At 43.7% G+C, this 21,390-nt stretch overlaps 1 protein-coding gene across 1 annotated transcript in view; it reads left to right on the forward strand.

Annotated features, from left to right (window-relative positions):
* The window catches only part of DCAF15 (DDB1 and CUL4 associated factor 15), a 173,235-nt gene that overhangs the window by 82,329 nt on the left and 69,516 nt on the right, over nucleotides 1–21,390 (forward strand). The window contains exons 5-6 of the mRNA XM_069230450.1: nucleotides 17,205–17,335; nucleotides 18,731–18,901. Of these exons, the coding sequence (XP_069086551.1) occupies nucleotides 17,205–17,335; nucleotides 18,731–18,901 (302 nt within the window). The remainder of the gene's footprint in view (nucleotides 1–17,204; nucleotides 17,336–18,730; nucleotides 18,902–21,390) is intronic.

Consider the following 21,390-nt stretch of genomic DNA (forward strand, 5'->3'; position numbering starts at 1 on the left):
TCACACTGGCCCCTGTGTTTCTCAGAGCCTCAACCTCAGTACCATTGATTTTAGGCCTCTGCATGTAATTCTCATTGATGAAGGTAAGGTGGCCAGGGTTGCAAGATTCACCCCACCCAAGGATGCTAAGGCTGCCTCTGTCGCTTCCCTACCCCTCTTTGGGACACTGTCCACCCCCCACACTTACACTAGCAATCCCTGTGGGCTTCTTTGTGCAGACAGCAGCTCCTCTCTTGTGTTCTGGTTAACCACAGTCAAAACACTTTTCTACCTTAGAGGGATCATAGAACCTACCATTCATTCCCTGATACCCCTTCCCCTTGAAGTTAGATTGCCTCGCCCCCTTCTTTCTCAGGTTATTGTGGGTCTGTTTTTGTCCTTCTCTCCACTGGGATGAGACCTGTCCTCCTTTCTTCTGGTCACCCCACTGGTGCTGATTGGAAACCCTGGTTCTGGCCCACTCATCAACTGCCTTGACTAGCTCCCTAGGACTACACAGTTTGGAGTCTACTAGATACTTGCGTAACCTGTCCCGCACACAGAGTCAAAATGTGTTCCTCAAACTATACAATCCCTCATATGTGCTCACTTGGTTACCAAAAATCCAGCTTTCAAACGCCCTACCCAAGGTGTCCAAAAATCCACCAAGAATGTGTACTCCCTTTCTGGGTGTCTATGAACTTCACCCTTTGCTGCTCTCGGCAATCAAACCAAATTTCTTAACTAAGCATCCCCTCATGTGGGTGTAGGATTTAGAATCATCCCCCTGCAGAGTCAAGAGCCTATTCCTCCCAGCTACTGGAATCCATTCCCACAAGAATGAACCCCAATGCTTGAGGCGGACCCCAATGTCTCAAGGGTCCTTTCAAATGCAGTGAGCCATTTGTCAGTGTCTCCCCCCTCTATGTATCCTGCACTTTTCTCTTTGGGAAGCTTGGAATCAAACCTCACACCCCCGGACACCTCGACATCTTCATTGTCACTGGCACCATTTCTTTGTTTTTCTCTCCTCTCACTGCTTCTTACGTAGCTCCAGTTTCTTCTGTTTCAAAGCTAATTGGGCCACAAGCTATCTTGCTGCAAGGGACAGTGGTAATTCCTGAGTAGGGGGGCCCTGCCCTCCTCCCACCATATGAAATGACAGAGTTAGTGCTGGAACCTCTATCCTCATCGATGAGGTTGGAGGGGGCCACCTCCCCTTCCCTTTTCCTCTCTTGGGCTGACTAGGCCCATGCCTTCAGGGAACTAACCAACACTGCGGCCCTAATCTTGACAGTAGCAGGTAACCCCCTAGCCTTACACAAAATCCTAAGTTTAGCCACTTTGAGTTTAGTCAGTTTAGGCAAGTCCAGCTCCACGGAATCCCTAGTTTTGGGTCACAACAACTATCAATCAGACTTGGAACTAATTTAGTAAAATCCGACCAATGGATACAAAAATAAGCTTTTCCATATTTAAAAAAACATGCCTATTTAGCTTATTTTTACTGAGCTCAGCTTAAACACTATGGTATAACTTGAACACCACTTCTCATCCCACCACTGCCACCAAAATGTTGGAAAGTGGGTTATTGGTAGTGGTAAGTATGCACCTACCACTGGCAATAAAGCCACTAACCAAATATTGGTTCAATAAAGGTCTCAGTAAATTTGCCCCTTGCTCAACCCTTGATAGGTGTAGCCAAGCACTAGGCCTAACGTAGGAGACGAGTGTAAAGCATTCAAAAACACCAATACAATAAATAAGTGAGACACAACCCACAATAAAAATCCCACACCAATTTATAAAAATAGGTTGTATTTATATGAGTAAATAGACACCAAAATGACAAACATCCTTTGTAGGGAACCGGAGAAAAGAATTTTTAAAGAATAGACACTTTATAGTGTTTAGAAACACAAAGCTTCAACTTTACCAAAATTCTCCAAATTTCAGGAGGTGTTTCCAGAAGTCCTCCTTGCAGGCACAAAGCATCCAAAAACACAAATCCAAGAGTATGGAATCTCCTGGATGGTTCTTAGATAGTTGGACCACAATTCCCACAATGCACCTTGCCAAATCCTTAAGTTCACTGGATGCACTTCAGGGTGGGTACTCTTGTTGGAGATGATGGAGGTGAAGCTCTGTTATCGTGTAGCTGCAGGGAGCCCACTCTTGAGTCTTCCTTGCATCAAGGCACGGTCCCCAGGGCTGTAGTACCAAATTGTGCAGCAGGTGCAGTTCACTCAGAAGTGCAGCCCAAGGGTGCAGATTCAGATTCCAGCAGGGCAGTCCTTCCTCTTGTAGTTTCAGGCAGCAGATCTGAGAGGCTATGCACCTCTCACATATTTATTCCCAGTTCCTGTGCATCAGAAAGGGGTGCACCCCTGACCAATAGAATGTAGGGTGACACCCCGATGCATGGCCACTTCCACCAAAGTGTGGTATATTCCTGTCCCAGAAAGCACCATTCCTACAAAATCCACGATGGCGAAAATTTCAGCAGAGCTGACTAAACCAACCTCCACTGTGGCTCATTTCCACAGCTCTCCTCCTAACATATGCAAATTCCTTCATTAAGCCTGTTAACTGGCTGAGGGATCTAGAAGGGGATCTGGCATTCTCTGCTTTTCCTGCTCTCCTTTGCGGCTTAATGTTTTATCACCCCTCCCCATGTCCTGGCATTCCTGTGTAGTTGCAGAGCTGCCCTTCACCAGTAGCCTCTATCCTGCACACCACTTATCACCTAATCAAAGCAGCTCTGCTAATCCTGTCTTAAGGTCCAATCAGAGGGGACCTTAAGAAGGCTGGATTTTGGTTTACAGAAAGAAAAGCCTTAACTTCTTTTCTGTACAAGTTGTGACAAAATCACCAATGTCAAATTGCTGGATTTATTAAAACAAATCTTTTAATTCATTGAATGACTTTTCTATCCTTTTCCTTACAATATTTAGAATAAAATACAATTATGCAATGATGGCCTATGGAGCCCAGTATCTGCAGTGGGGGGGGGGGGGGGGGGGGGGGGGGATTTGGGAGTGGTGGGGGAATTAAATGATCAGTTTTTCCCTCACCAGGGTTTATAAAACATATTTTATAAGGCCCCTGTTTAGTTACATGACCCCACCCCATGGTGATCCATTTGGGACAGTTGGTCACCCTGCCCACTTTTTATGCTTATCCACATCTCTCTAGAAGAGGAGCGACTCCGCCGTCTGGATTCAGAAACATAATTGTTGTTCTACCTTGGCCACACAAGAGTTATGGATGGATGACCATCTTTTCATGGGCTATGTAGGAGCTAAAAAAGGTTGGGCAGTACCGAAATGAACCATTATGTGCTGGGTCGCTTTCTGTATCCAGATCTGTTCTGCCCTGGCTAAAAAGCAGCCTCCTGAGGTATTAAGGGTCCATTCCACCAGAGGGCAAGCAGCAACCACTACTTTGGCTCGTGGAGTCTCAGTTCTGGAGATCATCTGGGCAGCAACATGGGCATCCCTGCACACAATCGCCAAACAGTACTGCCTGGGCAGTCAGGTCCACAGGGATGGGCATTTTGTCTGTTCGGCCCTGCAAGACTTTCTAGTTTAGAACATTTGTTCGCATTCCATTGCTAGGAGGATATGGCTCGGGTAACTATTCAAAGGTAAAGCATTTGCAGCTAGAAGTCTTTATCCGATGAACAAGTTACTTACCTTCAGCAATGCATTATCTGGTAGAGACATTATCTAGCTGCAGACTTCTTACACCCACCCATGCCTCCTCGCTCTGCTGACAGGTTTCTTGGGTTAGGTTTAATCCTTTTCAGGGACCTAGTCTGAACATATTCGTCAGTTGACTTTATGGCTCTGCGCTCCTGGCATGGATAGTCGTGAAAATGAACTGACGTCCACGTGCCTGGGTGACTCCTAAATACGTGATCACAACATCCCTTCTGATGCGCAGAACTGAACGAAGCCACTCGACAGTGCACAGAGGTACTGCTCACGTAAATGTTTCCGGATGTAGTCTGACACCTGGGAAATTCAAAGGTAAGGAATCTGCAGCTAGGTATAGTCTCTATCGGACAATGCGCTACTGAAGGTAAGTAACTTGTTCATTTGTGTGTGTGTGTGAGAAAAAAAAAATATATATATATATATATGTGTTCGATGGCATGTGTAGCTGCAGATACACATGCTGTGCATATCTCGCTTGTAGTGTTGGGCTCGGAGTGTTTCAAGTTGTTTTTCTTCGAAGAACAATTTTTTTCGAGTCACTGGATCGAGTGACTCCTCTCGGTAATAGTGTGCATGGGCATCGTCTTGTTTGTTATGTTGTTTTCTTTCCACCGTTAAGTTCGGACGTGTTCCCTCTTGCTCACGGGACTTTAGATACAGAAACTCTATATTATCTCAAACTTTTCTCATACCGTTGGTATTGGTTTCGAACACCGTTTCTTCTGCACTCGACCCTATAGTACAGTTGAGATCAAGGAAACGCTCTTTAGGGCTCTCACGCCCTCCTTGGGCCTGTTCGGACCTACTGCGTAATAGCCTGATGGATCCTTCTCCATTCTGATTCTGTCCTTGGTGCCACAATAAATTTCCTTGCACCGACCAGCACTTGGCCTGTAATCTCTGCCTTTCTTCGGAACATAGTGAGGAAAGCTGTGAGGTGTGTCTGTCTTTTCAATCGAAAAAAAACACTACGCGATCGAAGGGCACGAAGACTGAAGATGGCATCCAAGCACACAGTCCACCACCGACACCTCCGAAGAGGAGCAGACACAGACAGCAGTTTCGATCCCAGGCTCAGACTCCGAGCAAGGTTCAGATGACGACAGCCAGCTGATAGCAGCTGTGCAGTATGTGAGTACACCTGCCCCAATACCCACTTTAAAAAAAATGAGGCAAGGCCTTGGGTGCATCACTGCTGTCAAGCCATGGTTTCACCTGAAAAAGACCAATTGTCTACCGACCCTTGGGTTCGGCACTGAAAAAGGGCAAAACACTCCAACAGGTTACCACACCTATTTCGGTGTCTGGGTCGAGCCGACATATTCAAACCTCAACCTCCGAACTGAGCTAATGCCCACAATCATTGGATCCGAAAAGAGTACGCTCTGCTTCGGAGCTGAAACCTTGGCCAACAGCTTCAGAACAGAAACCCTTCGGTCTTACTTCGGAGCCGAAAACATCATCCTATACAGAGGAAACAGGACTTTCGGCTCGAATGAAGCAGGTGCCCAAAACATTCACTGAACATTCCTCTAAGGGCACAAAACATACCTCTCAACATCAAGTGGAGAAATCAGACAGTCAACCTATTTTAGAGGTATGGACAGCGAGCAGAGAAGAATACAAATCTTGAAAGAGACTGGAAAGATTACTTCTCCATCTCCACAGATTAAAAGAAAGCTAGCATTTCAAGAGACTGTTGATACTGCCCCACCACTGGCAAAAATTTTCAAGTGGAACGAAAAGATGAAACCTCTCCAGCTTTCTCCACCACATTCACAGCAGCTTTCTTTTTCACCACAGCCTCACTCCACCCCCACCTTCACCATCACACTCAAACTTATTCACCATCACACTCACACTTATTCACCATCACACTCACACTTATTCACAAGGAGACACTGTAGACCCATGGCACATGTACAACTCGGATCCAATACCATCTAATGAGCCAGATCTCTACTCTACTAGACCATCCCCACCAGAGGATAGTACGGTTTATAACCAAATATCATCTAGGGCAGCTGCATACCATAGGGTACAAATTCATGCAGAACCGTTAGAATAGGATTTTCTTTTTAATGCACTATCCTCAACTCATAAGCAATACCAGTGTTTACCAATGCTGCCTGGTATGCTTAAGCATGCTGAAGAGGTATTTAAAGAACCAGTTAAAGCTAGGGTTCAAACACTAAGGATTGACAAGAAATATAAGCCTGCACCAACAGATCCAATTTACATCACACAACTACTACCACCAGATTCTTTTGTGGTCCGTGCAGCCAGGAAGCGTGCCAATAGTCAGTCTTTGGGTGATGCCCCACCCCCTGACAAACCAGAAAAGTTTAAGCTGCGGGCAAAAGGGTAGCATGACCAAGCAGCCAACCAATGGTGTATTGCCAATGCCCAGGCCTTGTTGGCAAGATACGACCGGGCACGTTGGGATGAGATGCAAGAATTCTTGCAATACCTACCCAAAGAACACCAAAAGTGGGCACAGCAAATTGTGGAAGAGGGTCAGGCCATAACAAATAATCACATTGTCTGCTCTTGATGCAGCTGAAACTGCAGCTAGAGGAATTAATACCAGCATCACTATTAGACGACATGCATGGTTGAGGTCCTTGGGTTTTAAACTGGAAATACAACAGGCGGTCCTAAATATGCCATTTAACAAACACCAACTCTTCGGACCAGAGGTGGACACAACCATTGAGAAACTCAGGAAAGACTCAGACAGCAAAAGCCATGGGAGCCCTTTATACCACACCATTTCGAGTTTCCTTTTGGAAACTGCAATTTAGGGGAGGTTTTAAAACCCAGACTGCAGAGGCTTCCACCTCCCCTCCAAAGCAAGGACAGCAGTACTACCCAAGATGGTCATTTAGAGGCTCTTACAGAGGACAACATTTCAGGGCCAGAGGAAAATTTGCAGCCTCAAAGGGTGCTTCCACACCCACTAAACAATGACTTCCCCAACATCATATGATCTCATACGTCTCCTGTGGAAGAAAGAATGCAACAATTCCATTCTCACTGGCGAAATATCACCACAGATCAATGGGTACTCTCAATTATCGCAACACAAAAGGATGATAAACGGAGTGTTGAAACTTTTCAAACACTCACCCCCAGTCACAGATCTGGGTTTAATCCATCGTTCTTTTGCTCACCATGCCACCCCGGTTTGGACCTAGCCATATGCGAATCAGTCTTGACCCTGTTCCCCATGGGAAAAGTCCAGCCCGAACTGCCAGGCCAGGTCCTCCCTGGACCGGAAACAAGCATCCTAGGACCGGTTGCAGGGTATCGCCCTGCATCAGCTAGGCTAGCTTGAATCCAGTGGCACAGTGAGCAAGGGACCCACGTCTGGGCATACGCTTCCCACTTAGGGTAACTTTAGCAACACAAAAGGATGATGGATGGAGTGTTGAAACTTATCCACAATAGTTATTGCCTAGGGTTCATCTCTGGTCCACCAAATATTCCCCTTTGTTCGCACACACTCTCCAGAACACACTATTCTACTAAAACAAGAGGTACAATCTCTATTAGTCAAGGGGCAATAGAAATAGTCCCCATCTCATAGCAAGGGACAGGAGTATACTCCCCATACCTCCTTACACCAAAAAAGATGATAGTCTCAGACCCATTCTTGATCGCAGACCTCTAAATCTATATATCCTGTCAGAACATTTTCACATGATCACTTTACAGGATGTCATTCCCCTGCTACAAAAACAAGATTATATGACCGCCTTAGATCTAAAGGACACTTACTACCATATTCCCATACATCCAGCTCACTGCAACTATTTAAGGTTTGTAATATCAGGTAACCACTACCAATTCAAAGTACTACCCTTTGGAGTAACAGCAGCACCAAGAGTTCACAAAATGTCTAGCTGTAGAAGTGGCATACCTCAGAAGATACCGCATACATGTCTTCCCTTATCTAGATGATTGGTTAATAAAATCCAGCACCATTCTAAAATGCCGCCAACACACACAATATACAATAGCTACCCTACACACATTAGGATTCACAATCCGTTACCAGAAATCTCATCTTCAGCCAGCACGAATTCAACCTTATCTAGGCGGAATTCTCATTCAGCATTAGCCTATCCAAATCCACATCGGATACAGGATTTTCAATACCTCATATCACAAATGCAGGTCAATCAAACTTACACTGTAAGATTGGTCATGCAACTATTGGGAATGATGGCATCATGCATAGCAGTAGTACCAAATGCGAGGCTAAACATGAGACCACTGCAACAGTGTCTCTCACAATAATGGTCTCAGGCACAGGGTCGGTTACAGGATCAAGTATTAGACCGCTAAACTTACAAATCTCTACAGTGGTGGAATCATAACTTAATAAAGGGGCGGCCATTTCCAGACCCAGTGGTCAGACCATAATCACAACAGATGTGTCAATTACAGGTTGGGGAGCCCATCTCGAAAAATTTAATGATACAAGGAGAATGGGACTCAATACAAAAAACTTACCACGTAAACCACTTGGAATTATTAGCGCTGTTCTTAGCCATCAAGACATTTCAACCACAGATCATACACAAAACAGTCTTAATAAGAACAGACATGACAACAACGTATTATCTGAAAAAACAGGGGGAGATGCACTCATTCCAATTGTTCCTTCTAGCTCAAACAATATGGAAATGGGCAAATCACAATCATATTCACCTGTTAGCGGAATACATCCCAGGAATACACAACCAGCTAGCATACCTTCTAAGCAGTAACAAATACACACATAGAGTGAAAATGCAAAATGCCAAACCGTCGCATCCAGAAACCCACACTTTCAGTCCAAGTGCAATGCTGTATGGCTCAACGGGTCAGGGATATTTGCGTATGCTTTTCCCCCTCTCCCGCTAATTCTGTTTCTAGTCAACAAAATGCGTCACACTCCCCTCGCCATAATACTCATTGCTCCCATGTGGGCACGCCAACACTGGTACACAACACTGCCAGATCTGTCAGTAGTACCACATCACAAGCTTCCAAACAGACCAGACCTGTTAACTCAGAACAGAGGTCAAATCAGACATCCCAATCCCAGTGTGCTCAGCTTAGCGATTTGGCTCCTGAAGTCATAGAATTTGGATACCTACAACTTCCATTAGAATATATGAACATTCTAAAACAAGCATTTAAAGCAACAACCAGACAGTGCTATTCAAATAAATGGAAACACTTTGTATACTATTGTCAACCTAAAAATTTAAATCCACTTAAAGCATCAGTACAAGATATTGTGTGTTATTTGCTTTACTTACAAAAAGCAAATCTTGCCTTTTCCTCTAAGTCATCTAATGGCCATATCAGCCTACCTACAAAACATTCAACATACCTCTCCGTTTGTAGTTCCTGTCATAAAAGCATTTATGGAAGGCCTTAAACGCATTATTACACCCAGACCTCCACCAGTTCCAGCATGGAGTCTTAATATTGTACTTACAAGACTTATCGGTTCCCCATTCGAACCCATGTACTCTTGCGCCATTCAGTTTCTAACATGGACGACTGCTTTCTTAGTAGCAATTACTTCCTTGAGAAGAGTAAGTGAAATTCAGGCATTTACTCTAGAAGAACCTTTCTTCCAAGAACCCAAACACAAAGTAGTACTTAGGACAAATCCAAAATGTTTGCCTAAAGTGGTTTCACCTTTTCACATTAATCAGTCAGTGGAATTGCCAGTCTTCTTTCCACAGCCAGACACTGGTGCTGAAAGAGCTCTACACACTCTTGATCTTAAAAGAGCTCTAATGTATTATGTAGACAGAAGAAAGGACTTCAGGAAAACTAAACAACTTTTTGTTGCTTTCCAACAACCTCAAAGTTAATCCCATTGCAAAACAAGGATTAGATAGATGGATTGTAAAATGTATTCAAACATGCTACCTTTAAGCAAAAAGACAGCTATTAATAACTCCAAAAGCATATTCCACTAGGAAAAAGGCTGCCTCCATGGCAGTCCTAGGAAATATACCAATGGCAGATATAGGCAAAGCAGCCACATGGTCCACACCACATACGTTCACGAAGCTTTACTGTGTGGATGTGTTACCTAGACAGCAAGCCAATGTTGGACAATCAGTGCTAAAACACCTCTTACTTGGGAGGAGAACTGCTTCTAAGTCTATGCACAGCATGTGTATCTGCAGCTAAACATGCCATCAAATGGAAAATGTCACATACCCAGTGTACATCTGTTTGTGACGTGGTGTTGCAGATTCACATGCGCCCTCCCTCCTCCCCGGGAGCCTGTAGTCATCGTAGTACTTATTTGTACATATGTATATACATTTGCTTGGACATCTTATTTACTTTTTACACTCTATAGTTGTACATACACAATCTTTCACTCCTTACTTTTCCCTCCTGTGGGAAAACAAACTAACAAAGGAGACGATGCCCATGAGCACTATCACCGAGAGGATGAGTCACTCGATCTTGTGACTCGGAAAAAAAGGCTTCTTCAAAGAAAAAAAACTTGTAACACTCCAAGCCCAACACTAGATAGTGAGATATGCACAGCATGTGTATCTGCAGCTATACATGCCACAAACCGATGTACACTGGGTAAGTGACATTTTCCATATGTATCTATCTGTGTGTATGTGTGTGTATGTGTGTATGTATGTATGTATATATATATATATATATATATATATATGTATATATATACACACATGTGTGTGTGTGTGTATATATATATATATATATATGTTCAATGGCATGTGTAGCTGCAGATACACATGCTATGCACTGTTCCTGCCATCTAGTGTTGGGCTCGGAGTGTTACAAGTTGTTTTTCTTCGAAGAAGTCTTTTCGAGTCACGGGACCGAGTGACTCCTCCCTTTCGGCTCCATTGTGCATGGGCATCGACTCCATCTTAGATTGTTTTCTTTCCGCCATCGGGTTCGGACGTATTCCTCTTCGCACCGTAATTCAAATCGGGAAAGTTTAGAATTTCATTGAAATCAGTCATTGTTGCGTTCGTGACCAGTTTTATATAGATACATCGGCACCGACAAGACAACTGCTTCGGCGGCCCTTCGGGGCTTCCGTAGTCAACCGAGGCCTGGTCGGCCCGACCACACCCATCGTCAAAGACTCATGGACCGGACCTACTTCCGCTTCTGTCAGACGTGCCACGCCAAGTATCCTTATGCAGACCAGCATCGGGTCTGTAATCTCTGTTTGTCGCCAGAACACAGAGGGGATACATGTGAGGCCTGCAAGGCTTTTCGGTTGAAGAAGACCTTAAGAGATCGACAAGCAAAGCGTTTGCAGATGGCATTGAAGTCGACACAACACCTAGACGTCGAGGAGGAAGAGATGGCTATCTCGATCCAGGGTTTGGAATCGGACGACTCCGACAGAGACTGGCCACTGACGGCAGGACAAAAAGTGAGTACACCTGAACTGGCCCAGCCCCAAAGTCAGGTGAAAAAACATAAGGCCTCGGGGACGCCACTGCCGTAATCCATGACTCGACCCACAAGGAAAGCGGTGACCAAATAACATCTTTGACACCGAAAAAGGCCAAGATCGTGCCAAAGTCTTCTGACTTGGGTCGAGAAACCGGCATCGAAAAGAGTCGACATCGATTTGGTCAAATCGAATAAGCCTAGAAAGAGCCTATCGGAGCCGAAACTGACCATATCCATGGGTGTTTCGGTACCAAAAAAAAACGGCTTTGGAGCCAAAAAAGACTTCTTACACAGAAGAACATGGGCTCTCCCAACAACTTAGAGAGGCACAGGTTTGAGCTGGATTTGGAAGAGCTTGACCAAACTCAACCAAGGTTACAAGTCCAAAAGGACACAGGAAAAATTAAAACCGTCACTCCGCTCAAATTTAAAAGAAAATTCCCTTTTCATGAGACTGAAACTGAGCAGCCAAAAGCAAAGGTGGTTAGAGAAAAGTCACCACTCCCACAATCTCGTCACCTCACTCGGCACAATGGACAAGGTCACCAGTTGGCACACCAATGGCCCAGTCACCCACACATACTGTGCAAATGCAGGATGATGCAGACCCCTGGGACCTATACAACCCACCAGTTTCAGACAACAGTCCTGAGTGTTATCCTTCAAAGCCTTCTCCTCCAGAGGATAGCACATCCTACACGCAAGTACTGGCTAGGGCGGCAACATTCCATAATGTCACTATGCACTCAGAACCAGTGGAGGATGACTTTCTTTTTAACACACTGCATTCACGCACGCTTCATATCAAAGCCTGCCAATGTTACCAGGAATGCTTAAGCATGCACAACAGGTCTTTCAGAAACCGGTCAAGGGAAGGGCCATTACACCGAGGGTAGAGCAAAAATATAAACCTCCCCGTCAGACCCTGTGTTTATTACACAGCAGCTCCCTCCGGACTCTGTTGTAGTGGGAGCCGCAAGAAAGCGGGCAAATTCTCAATCGTCATGGGATGCGCCACCCCCTGATAAAGAAAGCCGTAAATTCGACGTGGCAGGAAAAAGAGTGGCATCGCAAGCAGCCAACCAGTGGCGTATCGCCAATTCACAAGCCCTCCTCGCCTATTACGACAGAGCACATTGGTGACGAAATGCAGGATATTATTCAGCATTTACCAAAAGAACATCAAAAACAGGCTCAACAGGTGGTGGAGGAGGGACAGGCCATCTCCAAAAACCAAATCCATTCTGCACTGGACTCTGCCGATACAGCAGCAAGAACTGTCAATACAGCAGTTACCATCCGGAGGCATGCATGGCTACGGAGTTCTCATTTTAAACCAGAAATATACCAAGCGGTTTTAAACATGCTGTTCAACCAGCAGCAACTATTTGGGCCGGAGGTGGACACTGCAATAGAAAAAAAGGACACAGACATGGCCAAAGCCATGGGCGCGCTCTACTCTTCCCAGTATAGGGGAACATTTAGGAAGCCACAATTTAGGGGAGGATTTAGACAGAAACCCTCAGAGCCATCCACCTCCCAAACAAAACCCACTTACCAGTCTCAGTACCAGAGGGGGGGTGGGGTTTGTGGTTCATACAGGGGACAATACCCAAGAGCAAGGGCAAAATTTCAGCCTGCCAAGCAGACCCCTAGTAACAAGCAGTGACTTCAATGTCACACTTCCCCAACACACATCACCAGTGGGTGAAAGATTAACAAAATACCTCAAACATTGGTCAGACATTACCATGGACACATGGGTTCTATCAATTATCCAACATGGTTACTGCATAGAGTTCACACATTTCCCTCCAGATGTTCCCCCAAGGACGCACAAACTGTCAGCACAACATCTAGACCTACTACAAATAGAGGTACAAGCACTATTAACAAAACAAACCATAGAACTAGTACCACACCATCAAAAAGGAACAGGGGTTTACTCCCTATACTTCCTTATTCCCAAAAAAGACAAAACACTAAGACCAATTCTAGATCTCAGGACGTTAAACCTCCTCATCAAATCAGATCATTTCCACATGGACACACTACAAGATGTATTTCCCTTGCTAAAACAAGGAGAATACATGGCAACACTGGATCTAAAAGATGCTTATTTCCTCATACCCATTCATCCATCTCACAGGAAATACCTCAGATTTGTCATACAGGGCAACCATTATCAATTCAAAGTATTGCCCGTCGGGATAACGGCACCCAGAGTATTTACAAAATACCTAGCTGTATTAGCAGCTCATACAAGGAGACATCACATGCACGTATTTCCATACCTAGACGATTGGCTAATAAAAGCCAACACTCAACACCGGTGTCAGTCACATGCAATCTGTAATAGATACTCTACACAAACTAGGGTTTTCTATAAATTACCAAAAATCTCCCCTGCAACCATCCCAAATACAACAATACTTGGGAGCCACACGCAAAAAAGCAATTGCCACTCCAAGTCCACAAAGAGTTCAATCGTTTCAAAATATAGTGTCAAGCATACAACCAAACCAACAGTACATAGTCAGATTCGTAATGAAACTACTAGGCATGATGTCCTCCTGCATCGCTATTGTCCCAAACGCACGGCTACACATGCAGCCCTTACAACAGTGCCTAGCAAAACAATGGACGCAGGCACAGGGTCAACTTCAAGATCTAGTGTTGATAGACCACCAAACACACTCTTCGCTTCAATGGTGGAACCCTGTAAATTTAAACAAAGGGCGGCCATTTCAAGACCCTCGCGCCATTATTACAACTGACGCTTCCATGATTGGGTGGGGAGCACACCTCAACAATTACAATATACAAGGTCAATGAGACAATCAACAAAGACAACTTCACATAAATCTCTTAGAACTACTAGCCGTCTATCTAGCACTAAAAGCGTTTCAACCCCTTCTAGTCCACAAACACATTCTTGTCAAAACAGACAATATGACAAGAATGTACTATCTAAACAAACAGGGGGGGACATACTCGTCACAACTGTGTCTCCTAGCACAAACAATTTGGCATTGGGCAATTCACAACGTTCGCCTGATAGTGCAATATATACCAGGCGTTCACAATCAGTTAGCCGACAATCTCAGCCTAGATCACCAGCAAACTCACGAGTGGGAAATACATTCCCAGATTCTACAAGATTACTTCTACTGCTGGGGGACACCAAACATAGATCTGTTTGCAGCAAAACAAAACGCAAAATGCCAAAACTTCGCATCCAGGTACCACACCCTCAGTCCAAGGGCAATGCACTATGGATCAGTTGGTCAGGGATATTTGCTTACGCTTTCCCCCCTCTCCCACTCATTCCTTTCCTAGTCAACAAACTAAGTCGAAACAAACTCAAACTAATACTCATAGCACCAACGTGGGCTCGCCAACCTTTATACACCACACTGTTGGACTTCTCAGTAGTACCTCACATCAAACTCCCAAACAGACCAGATCTGTTAACACAACACAAACAGCAGATCAGACACCCCAATCCAGCATCGCTCAACCTAGCAATCTGGCTCCTGAAGTCTTATAATTTGGCTATCTAAACCTTTCAGATGAGTGTATGGAAGTCATTAAACAGGCAAGAAAACCGACAGCAAGGCATTTTTATGCTAATAAATGGAAAAGGTTTGTTTTCTACTGCCAAGCAAACCAAATCACACAGTTAGAGGCCTCCATACAAGACATTGTGAGTTACTTACTACACCTACAAAAAGCAAATCTCGCTTTTTCTTCTATCAAAATTCATCTCACCACAATCTCTGCTTACCTGCAGATTAAACATACAAAGTCACTTTTTAGAATCCCAGTTATTAAAGCCTTTATGGAAAGACTAAAAAGGATCGTACCTCCAAGAACCCCACCAGTACCCTCGGGGAACGTTAATATTGTACTTACACGACTCATGGGCCCACCTTTTGAACCCATGCATTCTTGCCAAATCCAATTCCTAACTTGGAAAGTAGCTTTTCTAATAGCCATCACTTCACTACGAAGAGCTAGCGAAATACAGGTGTTTACTATAGAGTAACCCTTTATACAAATAACAAACATAAAGTGGTTCTCCGTACGAATCCTATTTTTTTTTTACCAAAAGTCATTTCACCGTATCATCTAAACCAAACGGTAGAGCTCCCAATCTTCTTCCCACAAGCAGACTCGGTAGCAGAAAGGGCACTGCATACATTAGACATTAAAAGAGCGCTAATGTATTACATAGACAGAACAAAATCATTTCAGAAAACTAAACATTTGTTCATTGCTTTCCAAAAACCACATGCTGGTAACCCTATATACAAACAGGGCATAGCCAGATGGATAGTCAAATGCATTCAGACCTGTTACCTCAAAGCTAAAAGGGACTTACCCATTACACCAAGGGCACACTGCGCTAGAAAGAAAGGAGCAACAATGGCCTTTTTAGGTAATATACCAATGACAGAGATTTGTAAAGCAGCCACTTGGTCTACACCTCATACCTTTACTAAACATTACTGTGTAGATGTGTTAGCAACACAACAAGCCACAGTAGGACAGGCTGTATTAAGAACATTATTTCAAACAACTTCAACTCCTACAGGCTGACCACCGCTTTTGGGAGGAGTACTGCTTTGTAGTCTATGCACAGCATGTTATCTGCAGCTACTCATACCATCGAACTGAAAATGTCACTTACCCAGTGTACATCTGTTCGTGGCATGTTGCGCTGCAGATTCACATGCGCCCTCTCACCTCCCCAGGAGCCTGTAGCCGTTTAAGTTGCATTTAAATTGTATATATGTAAATAAATATTTCTTTACCTCAAACTATGTACATACATATCTATTCCATTGCATGGACATCTTTAGTATCCTCATTCTACCACTCCTACCTCACCCTATGACGGGAAAATAATCTAAGAAGGAGCCGATGCCCATGCGCGGTGGAGCCGAAAGGGAGGAGTCACTCGGTCCCGTGACTCAAAAAGACTTCTTCGAAGAAAAACAACTTGCAACACTCCGAGCCCAACACTAGATGGCAGGAACAGTGCGCAGCATGTGAATCTGCAGCGCAACATGCCACAAACAGATGTACACTGGGTAAGTGACATTTTATATATATATATATATATATATATATATATATATATATATATATATATATATATATATATATATATATATATATATATATATATATATAATTTTTTTTTGAACTCTGGTCACCTTTTTAAAAATATGTTTTTATGTGATGTGCTTACTGCACCTTTTCATGGATGTAATGTAATGGAAAAAAGACTAATAGTGCTGTTATACGCTATCAGGTCTGTGTTCTCCATCTAACACACTACATAACTTTCTTGGCTGAGGGCCGAAGACCTACAAATAAGCTATTTCCTGGCTTACACAATGTCATGTCTGGATTACAAGGTAATATATCATTTGCACTATGTCTTTTAAGAAATGCCCGAAATCACTGTGGGCAAAATATCTTCCTTCCTGACTGCTGTAGGTGGCTCAACCACCCTACTACTTAGTGCTCCATCCGGAGTTGCTCTTTTTTGCCAAGTCTTGCCTAAATGTGTTTACACAGTGTCTGCAACAGTTAATACTAAGGCATTTGTTTTGTGAGAATCGCATGGAGAGTGTGTGAGAAGCATTTTAAATAAATGGTGCAATTGGCAGCATTATAATTAAGGAAAGGTTTCACTTTGGAAACACAATTTCTTACATCTGTGGAAGCAGTTGTTTGATTCATGTCAGATCCTCTGTGCTTCTTATGTCCATGTACGTGAGGTGTCACTGTTTATAAATGTAGTGCTTCATGAAGGTCGAAAGGGATTCGAATTTTTAGCCATGCTTTCCAATATACACCAGTAGACCTTTGGAAAGGATGAGGTTTGTCTTCTGATGGGCAGTTTCCACAGTTGAGCAAGGGAGATTGTTGGTGGCCCATATGCACATTGTTTGGAGCACTGCATTTGAACATAAAACCTGTCTGCTAGTTGTGTGTTACAACTCCGCTGTCTCCCTACAGTACCTCTGCCAATGGCATGTTGATGAACATGATGAGTGATGAGAACCATCGGGATATCTACATTAGCATGGTTGCTATGCCACCCCCCAGACACTGTGGGCTGTGTCGTGAGGCTGCCCTAGCCCATCCGAGTGAGTATTGACTGTAGCCAGAGTTGTTCCTTGTCATCCTCTAGGCTTTCAATTCTATCTTACTACGTTTGCAATCTTGTCAGTATGCACTGTTAATGTTTTAAAGGTAACTTTGTTCGAGCCACTCACTGCCAGCCTTCCAGTCATAACAAGCAGTAACTACTCTACACTGCCGCCCCCATTGGTGGGTGCAAAAGTGCTTCTCATGTTGTTCCAGTTAGCGGACTGTAGTTAGGTGGTCTTGCCACCTTCTGTCCTGTCCCCCTTACCTCGCATGGCAGGAGGTGTTTTGATGCTGCCCAGTGAGTATACATTATTTACTTCAGAAAGTGTTCTGTCATGAGGCTGACCTTTTAGGTGGTCATGCCACCAGGTACTGTAAACTGTGAGGAAGTTGCCTAGGTCTGTCAAAGTGACTATAACCCACCCCACACAACACTTCTGTGTTGGACAGGTGCCTATACCCCTCACAATAGTTATATATACACACTCTTCTGTAAAGCGCTGTAGGCTGTCTTAGAAAGACTTGCCCACATGTGAGTGATTGTACCATGAACCAGACCCTCACTGTCCCGAACCAAGACATAATGCCCTCTTTTTCCTATTTCTAGAATATGCTATTTGTTTATCATGCTTGCCGCTCTGTTTTCAGTGTCCTGTTGTGCTGTTTGCAGTTTAGACAAATCCATCCAAACATTTGGGCGCTTCCACTGGGGGTTATATGCACCTTGCCAACCATTTTGTCTGTTTATAGCTATGATTTATTTTATGTCTGAGCAGAAGAGTGTTATGACAGTTCAGTTGCATATTCCTGTCATTTATCTTTCCTAGGTTACTGCGGTCTCATTCTCTCTTCCCTATCACTTCGATAGTTCATTTCTTGGTGTAGGTTTACTCACTGCAACATGATTGTATGATCTACTGCCAACTCATTTAATTTTGCATGAATGAGGAATGGGTGGTGTTGGGCTTTATTTTTAGGATGTGTTGTATGTGTTGGTATCCAACTGCTTAATGGTGCTCTCTCTAAAACCGTATGATGTTGAGATTGAGGTGAATATGTTTTCTCTCAGTCTTTTAATGGGTAGGCCCTAAACTAACCATGCATCTTTCAACTTTAGTGCCCCTTTAAACCAGAAAAAGACCTTGCCATTGTAAGTGTTGGTCTGCTGTCGTAAGGATACCTGAATGAGGCCTCGGTTCAGATCAAACAGCCACCCCAGGTTGCTGAAATCAGTCTGAAGTAGTAGTCATAATTGTAGATACCCATTGGCCCTTCAGAATGACCATGTATGGAGTAGGTGACCATAGAGGATGTTGAGGGAGGCCCTAGGAGTGATGACATTTGCAGATCCAGATAAGCTTGGGACTCACTGTATGTTTTTTGTGTTGCAGGTGATACCAGCGCCCACTGCCTCAAGCATGGCTTCATGCTGCATACCAAGTACCAAGTGGTCTACCCCTTCCCCACCTTCCAGCCAGCCTTCCAACTCAAGAAGGACCAGGTGGTGCTGCTCAACACCAGCTATTCCCTGGTGGCCTGTGCAGTGTCGGTACACTCTGCAGGTTAGATCTATGACCAGTGTATCTGACGTTTTATTTTTTTAATCTTTTAGCATTTCAAACCCAACCCTCCTTGCCATGAGGCACATTGTCCATCTCCACTGCAAAGCCATTTCTGCTCCTCCCCTTCTGCCTAATTATTGCGTAGACCACTCACACACAAGGTTGTTTCTTCTCTTTTATTACTTCTGCTTCTTCCTGCCACAATGCTCACTTTTTCAAGCGCTTTTGACATATTTCATGTGTGTCTCAATTGAACTTTCTGATCTCCATTGTACTGGAAGTGTCGGGCAGCATGCCTAGCTGTACAGCCACTGCTTGGCCCTTACAGGATGCATCTTTCATTTTTTTAATCTTTAGTTAATTCACTTTACACTAAACAAACCATATTTCTTATTCATTGGCTTGGCCATGTATACAGATACACCATGCATAAAGGGCAAATCACAATCCTGGGCTAACATGCTGTTGATCATTCCTTATGGCACTTGATTCTTCATTTGGAGGTGACATAGTGGGCTCTTTCTACAACCTTAGGCATACAATGTGATAATTGAGCTATATATGTTCGATCTGCAAGATTACCTTGATTTATAAAAAACAATATTTGTAGAGTCTGTAGCATACATATTATGGTGGCTCCTTGCTTGCTTGAGTACCCATTCAGACAGTCCCCCTAATTACATCACATCACCCCAAAGCGCATTCACTCATCCAATACCGCTTAGTCATCTGTTGCATTCGCTGTGGCTAAATATGCTTACTACGGGCCCCAGATATCTTTCGGGCCGCTACACAGCTGCTGATAATTAACAGTAGGTTTGACTGTGTGTTACAGTATGCTATATCTCTGTGCCATTCACTCTAAGTGGGTAGTGGACCACAAGCCCAATGAATCGCTATTGCGTTTAACTAGTAGTAGGCCTATCACAACTAGGGATTGCACAGCTACCTGCACCCCTGTATCACATCCTAGAAGGGCCAGCAATGATTCTAATTCCAGTGACTCTCTGGTAATAGCCTCAAGTTCTATAAATACTACTTGCTAGAAGCTCTGCACTCTAGGACAGTACCAAGAAAGATGTGCAAATCCAGCCTCCTTCTCCCCGCAGCTTTGGCATTATCGCTCAGGCCATAGCCGAATTGTCGCACCTTTGTATAATATGCCCTATTGACGTATTTAAAGTGTAAGAGTCTATGCCTATTGTTCAATTAAATTGTTTTTATTGCAGCCCAACAATACAGGATAAATGTTTCTATGAGCACTGCCTTCACTACCACACCCCCTAACCCCCCACCCCCTCCCAACAGCATCAACTATGAAAGTGCCTGTCATTAGGAATCTGTGGGATTCAGCGATATCTTTGTTGTTCTGCCAAGACTACCTGATGAAATGGGAATGCAATATGTAATGTTAAACTAACCATTCAGTTACACTAAACTGTGGTAACTGATAACATTTGGCCAGAAATTTGGCATGGGCATGTATGGCCAGTGCACTGTATTATATTTTCACTTGCTTCTGCACCACTGGTCACCAGCGGGCCAGTTTTTTTTGGTCAAAGATCTGTAAGGAAAGCACGCTGTATGTCTCCCAGTACAGTAGCAGTGGTATCTTCTTAAATTGAAGGACTATAAAAATGTGTGTACGAAATTGCTTGCAAATGTGTATCATAGAAAGAACCTGCTTTGAATAAGTCAGTGGATGCTGTTCTCGGTGATCATAGACGTCATTGTTCTCAAACTCCTTGCCAATGGAATTGAACAGAAACCTGAGGAGAGTCCTACTGTTTGGTCTCTGTCAGGCTAGTGATGTCTGATTTAAGACAGTGCCATGCCGGGGAGCAGAAAATATGGATCTTGCCTAGCCTCCAACCCAGAGATATCAAGATGAAATTTATATTGAGTAAGCCCTACTCGTGAGCCCTGCAGAAATTAGAGTTGCTACTAATTTGAATGTTTATATACTTTTTAAAACAATGTTTAATTTTTTGGGGGTAAATTTACCAGTTAAGTAGGAGTCCTTAAGCAAGAACTTCAGGGATTCTATAACCATTTTAAAGAGTTTTAGAACTCTGTCCCTCGCCACTAGACTATATATATAGTCTTTTGCTTTATTATTTATTTTAATCTCATTAATTTGAAACGTATATTGTACTCTGAAAGCAAATATGGCTTTGACTACTTCACTTGCTGGACTGGTGTCTGTGTTTGAAAACGTCCTGCAGAGTAGCTGCATATATCTAACATTTTTTTTTCCGTTGACATCTGCTCTGTGGCAAGAGAGGAATGTGAACTTCAGACTAGGTGCTGAGATGGGTAGCCTCTTCTCAGAAGGTACAGGAAGTCATGGGTGGATATGATATGGTGGGTATATTGGGTGGACTACAGATTATAATTGGGCTGTTTTATTATTTTGAGTTGTGTTTGCGTGAAGAAATGACAGATGAAGTTTCTGGTTCTGTCTCCCGAAGTATGTTGAGGGCAGCATT

This window comes from Pleurodeles waltl, chromosome 4_2 (genome assembly GCF_031143425.1).
Source record: "Pleurodeles waltl isolate 20211129_DDA chromosome 4_2, aPleWal1.hap1.20221129, whole genome shotgun sequence".
NCBI classification, from domain to species: Eukaryota; Metazoa; Chordata; class Amphibia; order Caudata; family Salamandridae; genus Pleurodeles; species Pleurodeles waltl.